Source organism: Morus notabilis, unplaced genomic scaffold (assembly GCF_000414095.1).
Source record: "Morus notabilis unplaced genomic scaffold, ASM41409v2 Scaffold275, whole genome shotgun sequence".
Lineage (NCBI taxonomy): Eukaryota > Viridiplantae > Streptophyta > Magnoliopsida > Rosales > Moraceae > Morus > Morus notabilis.
In genome coordinates, this window is record NW_010359601.1 from 302,984 (window position 1) to 315,167 (window position 12,184).

General features: G+C 28.6%; 1 protein-coding gene across 2 annotated transcripts; it reads left to right on the forward strand.

The window, feature by feature from the left end:
• Positions 1–268: 268 nt before the first annotated feature.
• On the forward strand, positions 269–4,547 carry LOC21396493 (reticulon-like protein B8). 2 transcript variants are annotated; one of them, XM_010094890.2, is made up of 6 exons: positions 269–345; positions 1,997–2,184; positions 2,277–2,457; positions 2,557–2,698; positions 3,423–3,492; positions 4,201–4,547. In XM_010094890.2, the coding sequence occupies exons 2-6, from the start codon at positions 2,007–2,009 to the stop codon at positions 4,368–4,370; spliced, it is 741 nt and encodes a 246-aa protein (XP_010093192.1). In that variant the 5' UTR covers positions 269–345; positions 1,997–2,006; the 3' UTR covers positions 4,371–4,547. The 2 variants fall into 2 exon arrangements, with proteins under 2 accessions (XP_010093192.1, XP_024019249.1); XM_024163481.1 differs by lacking the exon at positions 269–345 and adding an exon at positions 368–462.
• The last annotated feature ends 7,637 nt before the right edge of the window (positions 4,548–12,184 follow it).

Sequence of the window (12,184 nt, forward strand, 5' to 3'; positions counted from 1 at the left end):
TTAAGAAAATATATAAGTTAATTTTTAATTATAAAAATTAATAGATCATAATTTATTAAATTATAATTTATAATCAGATAAATTATGAATAAATTTATTAAATTATAATTTATAATCAGATAAATTATAAATAATTATAAATAATAACTTATTCAGTTATGATTAATAATTAAATTAATTATGAATAAAAATAATAATTTAATTAATTTATTAATTTATATAAACTATTAAGAAGTAATTAAAGTTAGCGCACGCAATTTATATTCAGTTCAAGACGATTCTGCGACTTGTCTACCCATTACATGTGCTTTTTCATTTGCTTCCAACAACAAAAACTTTGCACAGGTTTGCTAATAAAACCCATCATCATAATCCTCGTGTCTTCCTTCATTTTATCCAGATTTCATCTTCCCAACACCCTTTTGCCTCTGCTTCGTGATTTCATTATCTACATATTCTACTGTTCGTTCGTTTTCTCTTTTATTCTTCTGTTTCTTTTTTTGTTTTTGTTTTTGTAGTATTGTTCGTGACAACTTGTTGCTCTGTTCATTGCAATAATGGGATTAGGCTGATCTGTTTTTATTTTATTTTTAGTTGTAAGAGTAATCTTTTGCTGTTCGTTTTAGTTTATACGTGAGATTTTGGTTTCTGGGTTTTTCTTTGTGTAGTGTTGAAGATTCTTCTTTTAGAGTTCTTATTGATTATCTATAGTGAAATTTGTTTCTGGGTTTTGGACTGGAATTGAATTTATTTTATTTTATTGGGTTACTTGTAATCATTTGAGTTTCGGGTTCTGTTCTTTTAAGGATTTACCATTATCTTCTGTAGTACTTTTGACGGTTATGTTTGAATTTATGCCTCAAAATTCGAGTGAAACGATAGAATTTCGCAGCTCTCTCTCTTTTGCATTGGATAAGAAATATTTAGGAGTTTGTGTTTCCTTTTGCCGTAGACTTGTTGTTTTTTAATTATTTTTTAAGCAGCCTAAATGTGCAGTTCACTTTCTGCTTCTTGTTTGATCAAATTCAAAAAAGTTAAAGCTTGAAACTATTTTGATTTTTTTTCCCTTTTCAAGTCCGATTTGTATTTCAACTTACCAGGGGCCTTTAACCCTTCAGTCCCATTTGGTTGTTTAAGTGGTTTGCGATATTACTTATTACTGTGCGTTTTCCAATCAGTATTCTTGGTGAATAATTATTTTCTTAATCTATTTATATATCTACACTTTTGGCAAACGGTCTAGATGAATCCCAAGGGCTTCTTGGTGATGGTGTTAGGTTGAATACATTCCCATGATTTTGCTTTTATGTTCCTTATGTCGATCTATATTTTAGAAACACCTCTAGATTCTTGATCTTTCTTCCTAGTTTCAATGATAATGGTATAAACTTGTTTATTCGTGCAACATATCCCTAATAAGTTGGAAGGGCTTTGGCCAAATAGGCGATTAGGAAAAAAGGAATGCATGTTTTGTCACAAAAGGTTTAGTGTAAATTAGGCTGAGTAGCACTTTTGAAGTCTAGTTTTTCACCCGTACGACTTTTATATGTAAGTTACACTTAAATTTGCGACAGAAGTCAAGTGAAGGGGATGAAATAACATTATTGGCATTCACAAACTTCTTTGTATCCTTTTTTTTTTTGTTACGAAATGAAATTCAAATTTAAAAAGAAGTAAAGTTCACCTGTATTAGAAAAAACCTAACTGTTTATTACATGTGCCTTGAACAATTTAGGATGGTTAATATATATATATTTTTTCCTTCTTTTAGGAGAACTGGTCTTTCACTTGCTCCGTATTGTTCTGTTTTCTTAACAAAATGTTGGTTCCTGTTAAGAACAAAAAACATGTGCAACTAGTTTACGTTTTGGTTTGTCTTCAAATATGTTTTGACATCCTCTTATAGTAGTTATTTACTGCTTAGTAAATGCAACTAGTTATTCAAGTATCCTTCCCTCATAAGAATTTACTGTTTTCAATTCTTTTGATATTGAAGCATAGGAACAATGTCTGAGAAAGCTGAGAATCTTCTGAACAACCTTGTGGAAACACTTGCTGAAAGTACCACAAAGCAGAAATCTGTGTCATTTTTTGGGGAAGAGAAGTCGGAGTCGGTCTCTTCTCAGTTTAATAGGCTTTTCGGACGCCAGAAGCCTGTTCACCATCTTTTGGGCGGTGGAAAATGTAAGAATATCTTCTTCTTTTTTCTTCAATGAAAATTAATATTGCTCTCCCTAACATCATTTTTCCCCCTTATTGCCTCCTGAATCATGTAGCTGCTGATTTGTTGTTATGGAGGAACAAGAAAATATCCGCTAGTGTCTTAACCAGTGCAACCATTATCTGGGTGATCTTTGAATGGCTCAACTATAATTTTCTTACTATCATGGGCTTCGTTCTGGTTCTTGGTATGCTTGCTCAATTTATTTGGTCAAATGCTGCAGGCGTCCTCAACGGGTAAACCAGTCCAAACTTTACTTCTGCACTTGTTCATTAATGATGTGTAGTTGAGCACAATTAATTGTTTGTGATAATGACTATTCTACATAAAAGCAGGTCGCCTTCTTCAGTTCCGCGTCTTAAACTGCCAAAGGATTTATTTGTCGACATTGCCCTCTATTTTGGTAGTGAGATCAATAGAGAATTGGATTATCTTCAGAATATTTCATGTGGAGGGAATCTGAAGCAGCTTCTTGTGGTAAGCTTGAATTTAGGTCTACTCAATTATGCATGTGTACACATGGCTTGATAGTGTTTTTTTATTTTTTTTATTTTTTTATGTGCATTTAGTTCTTTGTTTTATTCATTTGACCAGTCTTAATAAAGTTGTCAACTAATTGAGGTTACGAATTGGGAGTAAGTTTTGTTGTTTGTTAAAGAAACATAAATACTCAAACTATGACGAAATTATGCAGTTTGTTTTGCAATGAGAATGGAAAATTGTAATAAATGGTGTGTTTTATCTGTTGAGGAAGATACTCTGCATATGTATAGCAAGTTTGAGAAGTACCGAATTACTGTATTGTTTATTTATTTATTTTCATTGCCTCAATTCATGAGAATTTTGAAGATCAGAAATTGTTTATCCTAAAAAGGATTCAAAGATAGAAGTCCTAGAGTGCTTTTTGGTGGGAAGAAAAATTCTGAAGTATTAATTTTGTTCAAGTTGTTTTATATATTTTTATATATCACTCAAAGACAGATTAAAATTAGTTTATGATTCAAGCATCTAGATCTCTCAAAGAAAATGTTAACGTTTTTAAAGATTGCAAATCATGTCAAGAATGTGTGCTGTCTAGCTTGCAATTGGTTTGATAATAAGTATGGAGGGGAAGACTGTTTGTTGCATGTTTTATACCAGCAAAAACTTTATTAAATTTTCAATTCTCCTGACGATTGAAAGAACATTAAAATCTTTCCAGGTTATAGCGGGCTTATGGGCTGCTGCAGTGCTTGGAAGCTGGTGCAATTTTCTTACTGTAGCGTACATTGGTGAGAGATCTTTCTTCTTGTGTTGCATGATCTAAAGTAAATTTCGTCATTCGCGTGTGTCTGTGTGCCATTGACACTACTACTTGAAGACCTTATTTGCCAACAAAAACTCGGAGTAATTTAGATTTAGGATTTGGGTATTAATTCAGAGCAATACTAATGGCTACTACACACTTATAAAATACGTAAACTACCTGGTTTATACTGTGAATTTCATGCTTCCCAAAAATTATAAGGTTCTGCCAGGGCTTCAGTTTCGAAGTTGAGTTTGCTAAGCGAGTTCAGATAGTTCTCATCAGAAAGAGGAAAAAAGAAAAAAGAAAAAAAAAGTTTAGTACAACTACTGATTCGAGTTGAGATATGATTTTATCTGAGAGCCTTTTACTGTAGCAAAAAAGTTAGATGTGATTATTTGTGAGAGCTTTTTACTGTAGCAAAACTCGAATTCTAAACTCGAATCAGCGAAATGAACGAGACTAATATCAAGAAATTTAAAATCTGATTTCTTTTCATGCACACTTTTTGCATAAACATAATGAGTCAAAGCACAGATAGTTTAGTTCAAAGAGATTCTTTTTGGCAATTTTTTTTCTCTTCTTGGGCCACATGTTGGGAAAACTTCCCAGCGCTTACATGGTACCTAATGTAGCTTAATTGATTCGTTCCCTATCTCTCATAGATTTTTTTTGTTCCATTTTTTTTTCCAAGGCTTTGTTGCTGCCCACACATTACCAGTTCTGTATGAGAAGTATGATGATCAGATTGACAACTTTGTATACCAAGTCCTCGACCAACTTCGCAATCACTACCAGAAGCTGGACACCAGTGTTCTCAGCAAGATCCCGAAAGGAAAGCTCAAGGGAAAAAAGCATGAATAGATTCATCTTGTCACATGAGTAATTTTGCTCCATATCTTTTGTCCAATGTTGCTATTAAACTTAAATGGTCCATTTCATGCATTTTTTTTTTCACCATTGTTAAGAATATCGTTTATGTTCATAGATTTATCTGTAGTTCCGTTATCTTGTTTGTGCATACCTATGTTATTGTGAAAATTGCTGTCTTTTAATTAGCATTTACCTAATGACTGGTGTCCAAAAAAAAAAAAAAAAAAAAAAAAAAAAAAAACCAAAAACAAAAACAAAGGACGCCAAGATGGGCATAACGGGCGGATTAAGGATCTGTTTGACCACATAACTTGGACATCTACTTAAAAGACTAGTAGACTTTAAAAAGGATCATCTGCCGCAATTTCTCGTTAAAATTAATGACAAGATTCGCCGCAAAGGAGAATCATAAGAATGAATCATTCTCAAAAGTTTTCAGATGTTTTTCTATCGTGCGCAACATCTTTATGTTCTTTTTAAACTAAAATAAAACATAAGTGTTTAACCAAGTTATTGAGACTCAATGATATAGGCTAAAGTAAAAAATAATCAATTAAGCCACAAACAAAAGATTTCAGGTAAAGATATCCAGCTACTTTGAAGAACAACATGGAGTCGCCACCCTGAGAAATAATGTAGTCCACCAATCAATTACAAAAACGTCAGCTGTTAGAAGATAGATAAAAAATAGTTATATATTTTAACATTCCAATATATATGTGGGCCGACAAAGCACAAAAAATGTTGGTGAATATTATATAAAAAGCTTGACAGAAGAAGAAACCTGAAACATATAGGCTTAACTTAAGAGTTTAAACTCAAGGTCTTTTTTGATACCATATTAGTTTATTAATTCATCTAAAAAGTTTGGCTTTTTTTGATACCATATTAATTTATCAATTCATTTAAAAAGTTTGAGATGTTAGGAGGTGAGGTAGAAATAGTTTTTATGCTTTAGAAAAAGGGTGCGTAGAGAATTTTGAGTTAATTTTGTTACCCTTTTATTTTTTTTCTTTGAAACTTTTTTTTGGGACCAATTTTACAACAAGTTTGGAAGTTTAATTCAATAAATCAACCTACCACTATGTTGGATTTGGAGGGAAAAGAAATAAAGAGAAGAAATTGGATTAAAATTCATGTATGAAAAAAATCAACCATTTTCTAAACTAACTCAAAAATAATATATGACTAAGTGTTGGAATTGTTCAAGTTTAAATAAAAAAAGGCTTGGAATTGTTCAAGTTTAAATATAAGAAGGCTGTAACTTGACAACCAAAGTTTCACATTAGAAACTTATGAAGTGGAGTAGCACTATATAAGGTGTTAAGCAGTGTCAAATCAAAATACCCAACAAGTATTATTCGTATATATATTTCACAAAAACATAAAATTAAAGGGGCGATACAGTAGCTAGAAGGCATGGAAATAAATGTATCATTTTAAAAATTTTACCTAGACAAGATATGCCTTATTTACAAGATAGAAGACTTGTTGATATGGTCTTTAACCCATTAAGAGTACCTTCACGAATGAACGTAGGACAAATATTTGAATGCTCCCTTGGGTTAGCAGGGGTTGCTAGATAGACATTATCGAATAACGCCTTTTGCGACCACACCAATTAATGGGTTGATGAAGTGACAATAAGAGAGTCTCTTGTGGCTTGCATGCATCTACACTTAGTGCTTATGCAAACATGACACATGGCGCGTAGAGAGGATAATAATATTTATTTTTTAATTTTTTAATTTTTTAATTGTAAAATTCAAATTTAAAAATAAATAAATAAAATTTAATTTATTTTGATTTTTTTTTGAAAGGTTATCATCTTTTAGAAATAATGTTATTTTAAATGTTACATTTTCATAAAGTTTAGAACCTTTTTGATTGGGTGATACTTATCTCTAAAAGGTGCAATTAAAGGTGGTCATTTAATTATAAATAAAGAAAAGGTGTTAGAAAATATCTATCTAAAATCTCATTTTTCTCCCTTTCTAACAAAATACGCTCTTATTTTTAAGGGTCGTTTATTTTATATACTTAAACTTAAATCATTAATTTTATTATAATGTAAAGTTTTTATATAAAATTTAAAATTTAAATGTCAGAATAAAAAATTATAAGTTTGAGTATACTTTTAAAACAGTCCCTTAATTATTATTATTATTTTTTTTCACTGAGTGTAGAAATATATAGTAACTAGTAAGGCTTGTCATATTTTAGAGGCAATTTGCGGTTGAAACCGTAGACAATCAATCTCACGGAGGAGAAAGGGCAAATTAACACTTTAAACATCACGTGTTTCGAGTTTCATTACCAGGTTTCCAACTTCAAGATACGGTAGCAGCCTAGTAGTAGTTATTCCACATGGGGCAGGGAATAGAGGTGTCATGATTAAGAGCCCGTTTGTTTTCTGTATTCATCTTTGATTCTGAATCATGATTCATGATTCTTTACAGTGTTTTCTCTCACAAAAAATACACGTAAAACGAGAATAATTCTGAATCATTATTCTGAATACACGAACCAAACGAACACTAAGTGTTGGCGGAACGTGAGGTTACAATAACAAGACGTCATTTTTGTAAGATAAGCAAATGCGAGGAAAATCTTTTTGGAATCTTTTTTGTTAGCACTGAATCTTTCTGGATTTTTATTTTTATTTTTTAAATGGAAAAGGATGGGTTAAGAAAAACCAAAAGCACAAAACAAGCTAACACCGGGGCACTATAGAAAATAAGAGAGAGAATATCGATGCTAACACATGAATCAATTTGAGCCGTTCGTTTCACGCACTCGTCTTCATCTTTAATTTTGACTCTCACTAAAGGTTGTTCAATACAACTCCATTATAAGTAGTTTAGAGCACTTTCTCATTCTTTACATCTTTATTTTACCTTTTTAATTTTATTCTAGCATTTTATTTGTTGCTTGTATAAGGCTATTCACTACAAAAAAACAATTGATATTTAACATCTCTAATTAGACCACGGTTTTATAAGAAACCGTCGTCTAATGTCCTGGCCCAAAACGCGGGCCAACTGGCAAATATTAGACGATGTTTTTTAGAAAACTGTCGTCTAATGTGAGAGCATAAACTCAAAAATGAAATTTAACCTCAATCTGTCTTCATTTTGAGAGAAATCCAACTCAAAATCTTTACCAATCTCTCTCTTCCTGTGAACCATATCGCTGCCACCCACAGCCTAAATCTCTCTCTCTCTCTCTCTCTCTCTCTCCGTCTCTCTCAACGCCGCCACCGCCATTCTCTTTCTCTGTCTCTCATTCCGTCTCTCTTGATGCTGCCACCGCCATTCTTTCTCTCCGACACTTGCTCCAATTCTTACTCTGTCGTACTCTCCAAGCCGCCCTGGTGTTCACCAAACTGCTAAGCGTTTGCCAGCAACCGCCACCGTCGTCGCCGAACCGCCAACAACCGCCTCTGTCTTCATTTTGATTAGTTTAAGTTATAATATTTTTTGAATTTGAAATGTATAACTATAGATTAGACGACAGTTATTTTCAATTATGTTAGACTATTAGACGACGCTTTTTTTTTTTTTTATAAATATTATATGACTGTTAGGATTAGAACTAATTAATTGCGTTTCTAATATTATTTGACTATTTGAATGTAAATGTGATTATTTGTTGTATATGATTTAAGAAGTTTTAAGTAAGTTAGGTTAGGATTAAGAATGAAACTAAATCAAAATTTAAGTTATTTAGTAAATTTTTTATATATATTGATTAGGTTAGGTTAATTCATTAGGTTAGTTTTAAGTTATTTAGTTTAGGATTAAGAATGAAATTAAATCTATATATGTTGATTATATGTTGATTCTTAAAAACATAGCGGGCCGTGATTGGTTTAAGGAAGAATTTATATCGCATGAGAGTTATTTGGAGAGAGTTTTTCTCATTGTCGTCTAATCTTTTGACGACGGTTATTAACAGTCGTTAAATTCTAAATTTCTACTAGTGATTTAATTAGTAACCTGCTTGATTTAAAAAAAAAATTTGAATAGAAATTTAAATTATAAAAAAAAATTGTAACAGTATTCGATAAAGTTTGTTGTGTCATCATTCGAAGTGTTGCCATACGTAGAGGGATTGTAAAAAATACTCGATGAAAGGGGAGGGCATGACATTAAGGCACTCAAGGAAAATGAGGCAAAACAAACAGATAATGAATCAACTCTTTTTAACTATTTTTAGAAGCCAACTTTCAACTTTTTTGGACTGCAATATAACTCTTAAGTCTTACCCGCGGTATATTTTTAATAGTATAACACGTAAAAGAACTCTTGGATGAATTAATGGTACGTTTGGAATTGTATTTTAATTGTTTTTGAAAGGTCTACAAATAGCGTTTGTTTAATAAAAATTTTGTGAAGAAAGTAGAAAACGATTGAAAGTTGTTTTTCCTTTTCTATTTTTATTTTCTAGTACTTATCAACAATATTATATTAAATAATTAATAATTAATTATATTATATATTAATTAATAATTAATAAATAGATATACTTAGTAATTAATAAATAATAAATAATTAATATATCAATCATATATTATGTTAATTATAATCTATTAATTATTAAATAGTTGGTAAATAAAAAATAAAATTTAATTACTCAATTAATAATTAATATTAAATTATAATTATCAATATGTAATATACTAATCTAATAATTAATAATTGATAATTAGTAACTAATCATTATAAAAAGAATAATTACCAAAAATTGATCATCTGATATATCAAATAATAGATTATTAAATAAACATTACTAATTAATTAACTAATTATTTAATTATGTAACTAAAAATTAATAATTTAAGTAGTAAATGGAATATTAATAAATTATGTATATACTAATTATTTTTCTTAATACACTAATTAATTACTTATAATCTAATAAATATGAGTACATTACTAACTTATAATTAATTACTAATTACTATTTTTAATTATTTACTATATTAATTTATTATATGTATAGTTTAATTACTAATGTACTCATTAATGATAATTTATCCATTATTATTATATTATTAATATACTAATTTTTATTTGCTAAAGAATTATCAATTATTAATTAATTAATATATTAATTTAAGATTATTAATTACATGTACTCAAAACAAACATAAATATAACCAAACATGATTTTATTTTTTTATCGTACTCAAACTAATCTCCTGAAAGACCACTAAACGTAATTTCAGAATCGGCTCATGATTTTCAAAAAAAATCCCATTTTCATTTTTATACCGAAAACAAAACTATTTTGAAAACATTACCAAACGGGCCCAATCTCTCTCTATTTTTTCTTTTAAAATAAAACATAAGGCCTTATCTTGTTATAAAAAAACATTTTTCACGGCTTTTAAGGTAAGAAAATGAAAATAGTCTCTAAAATATGTTTGTTTAGCAAATGTTTTGAAAACGAGAATGAAAACAAAAAATAATGAGAATGAGTTTTGTTAAGGAATTAGAATATGATTGAAAGTTATTTTTCTTTTTCCCTTTTTATTTTTTAGCACTTATCAACAATGTTATTTTATAAAATTAATTATTAATGATTAATTATCAATTACATGAGATATTAAATAGTAATCTAACAAATAGATGGTAATTAATTAAAAAATAATTAATTATTAATTAATTATTACAAAATTTTAAATTTATTTATAAACTAAATATTAAATAATAAATAGTAATTAAGTATTAGTAAAAGACTAATTGTCAATAATTTATATACATTAATTAATTAGTAGTTAAAGATTAATTGTCAAAATTGATTATAAAATATATTAATTATGGTATAATTAACAATAAGTTATTATATGAACAACTAAAAATTAATATATAATAATATGATACATAAATTATAACTTATTAGTTAGTAAATAGTTAACAAATAAACAAATAAAGGGTAGTTACTCAATTAATAATTAATATTAAATTATAATTATTAATTTTGTAATATCCTAATCAATAATAATAAATTAATAATTGATTAGTGATTAACTATTATTTGAATAATAACTACCTAAAATTGATCATGTAATATATCAAATAATAGGTTATTAAATAAAAATAGTAATTAATTAACTAATTAATTAATTATGTAATTAAAAATTAATTTAATTAGTAAATAGAATACTAATAAATTATTAATATACTAATTATTTTTTACTAATACACTAATTAAGTACTTACAATTTATGAGTACATTATGTTATTAACATAGTAATTACTTATATTAAATACCATTCTTTAATATTTAGCATGTTAATTAATTTTATAATTTAATTTCTAATGTACTCATTAATAATAATATATACTCCAAACAGTTTTTGACAAACCAACTAAATGTAATTTAAAAATACGCCGCAACATCATTCTCAAAACGATCTCATTTTCACATTTATAATCAAAATAAAACTATTTTAAAAAATTACTAAACGGGTCCGTAGGAACGGACTTGTTTCCATAACCACCAATTTTACGTGTAACAACATAAAGAAAGTAAATTTTCACATAAACTTCTATGAATGATCACTTTTAGCGTAAATGATATTCCAAACAATACAACATAAAACAAGGAATTTCACTTTTCTTCCACACCTGACCTTTTCTTGGAAGAGCTTCAACAAAAACTTACTTATTTCTATTACTACACTTTTGTATAGACTATAGATAAGAAAATAATAAAGAAAATACTACATTCATGTCCTAGACTGTAAACATATGCCTTTCAAACGATATGACATAGAATTACAGTACTTTTAGGTGTGGCTGATCCACTTCTACTGTGTAAAAGGAAAAACTGTCCCTAAGAGGTCCTTAGGACTTGAAGATTTTCAGTTTGTCATATTTGTATGAACCTTTACTTCTCTAAACTATACTTTATTTTGCATTTCATGATTTTTAAAAGCTCTTTAATTAGCTTTTAAGTCTTTTTTAAGGAATGCACACATCTATTAGAGCATTCTAATACAATGTTAAATTAGTGTACCAATGCTAAATTCTAGCATTTAAATTGAAAAATTACTCTCCAATACAATGCTATTCTTTATGCTAAACTTGAAATATGCTATATTTAGTGGAAAATTTCTAAGCAACTCTAGCATATGACAAATTTCGCATTCAATTGCTTTTTGTTGTTCTTTTTTGTTTCATTTAATCATTTCAGCAATTGTGCTTTGAAACAATTTTAAAATTAGAACTTTATTTTTACAACTTTTGAAATTTATTGATTGTGACAAAAATGATTTAACATTTAAAGTAACATTATATATTTAAACACAAATAAAAATAATATATTAAATATTCCATCATCACAATTTTTGATGCCAAATATGTTATTTGGCATGAACATTTACATTCGAGAAGGTTGCACATTAGAAAATAAATAACATCAATGCTTGCTTGCAACTTTGGTTTATTGGTTTTGGAGGGGGTACTATCCAGTATTAATTACCTTCATGATTGGCTCTCAAGTCTTGTCTTATCTTTATTAACATTGTTCACTTTAACCCCACCAAATTAATTTTAAAAAAATACTACAAACACATATATAGAACTTGCGTTTACATATACGAAAATGTCTCCGGCCCGGTAAATGTAACATCTTTTTATTCGCCATTTTAACGCCGTGTTACATTAAACTTACTTCATTATTACTATATGTTATACCAAAAATTTATAAATACTTGCAGAAAGTGTTATATTCACAGTATGTATAATCCAGGCTGTCACCGGGACTGACAAAGTTGCATGAGGAAGAGTGTGGTG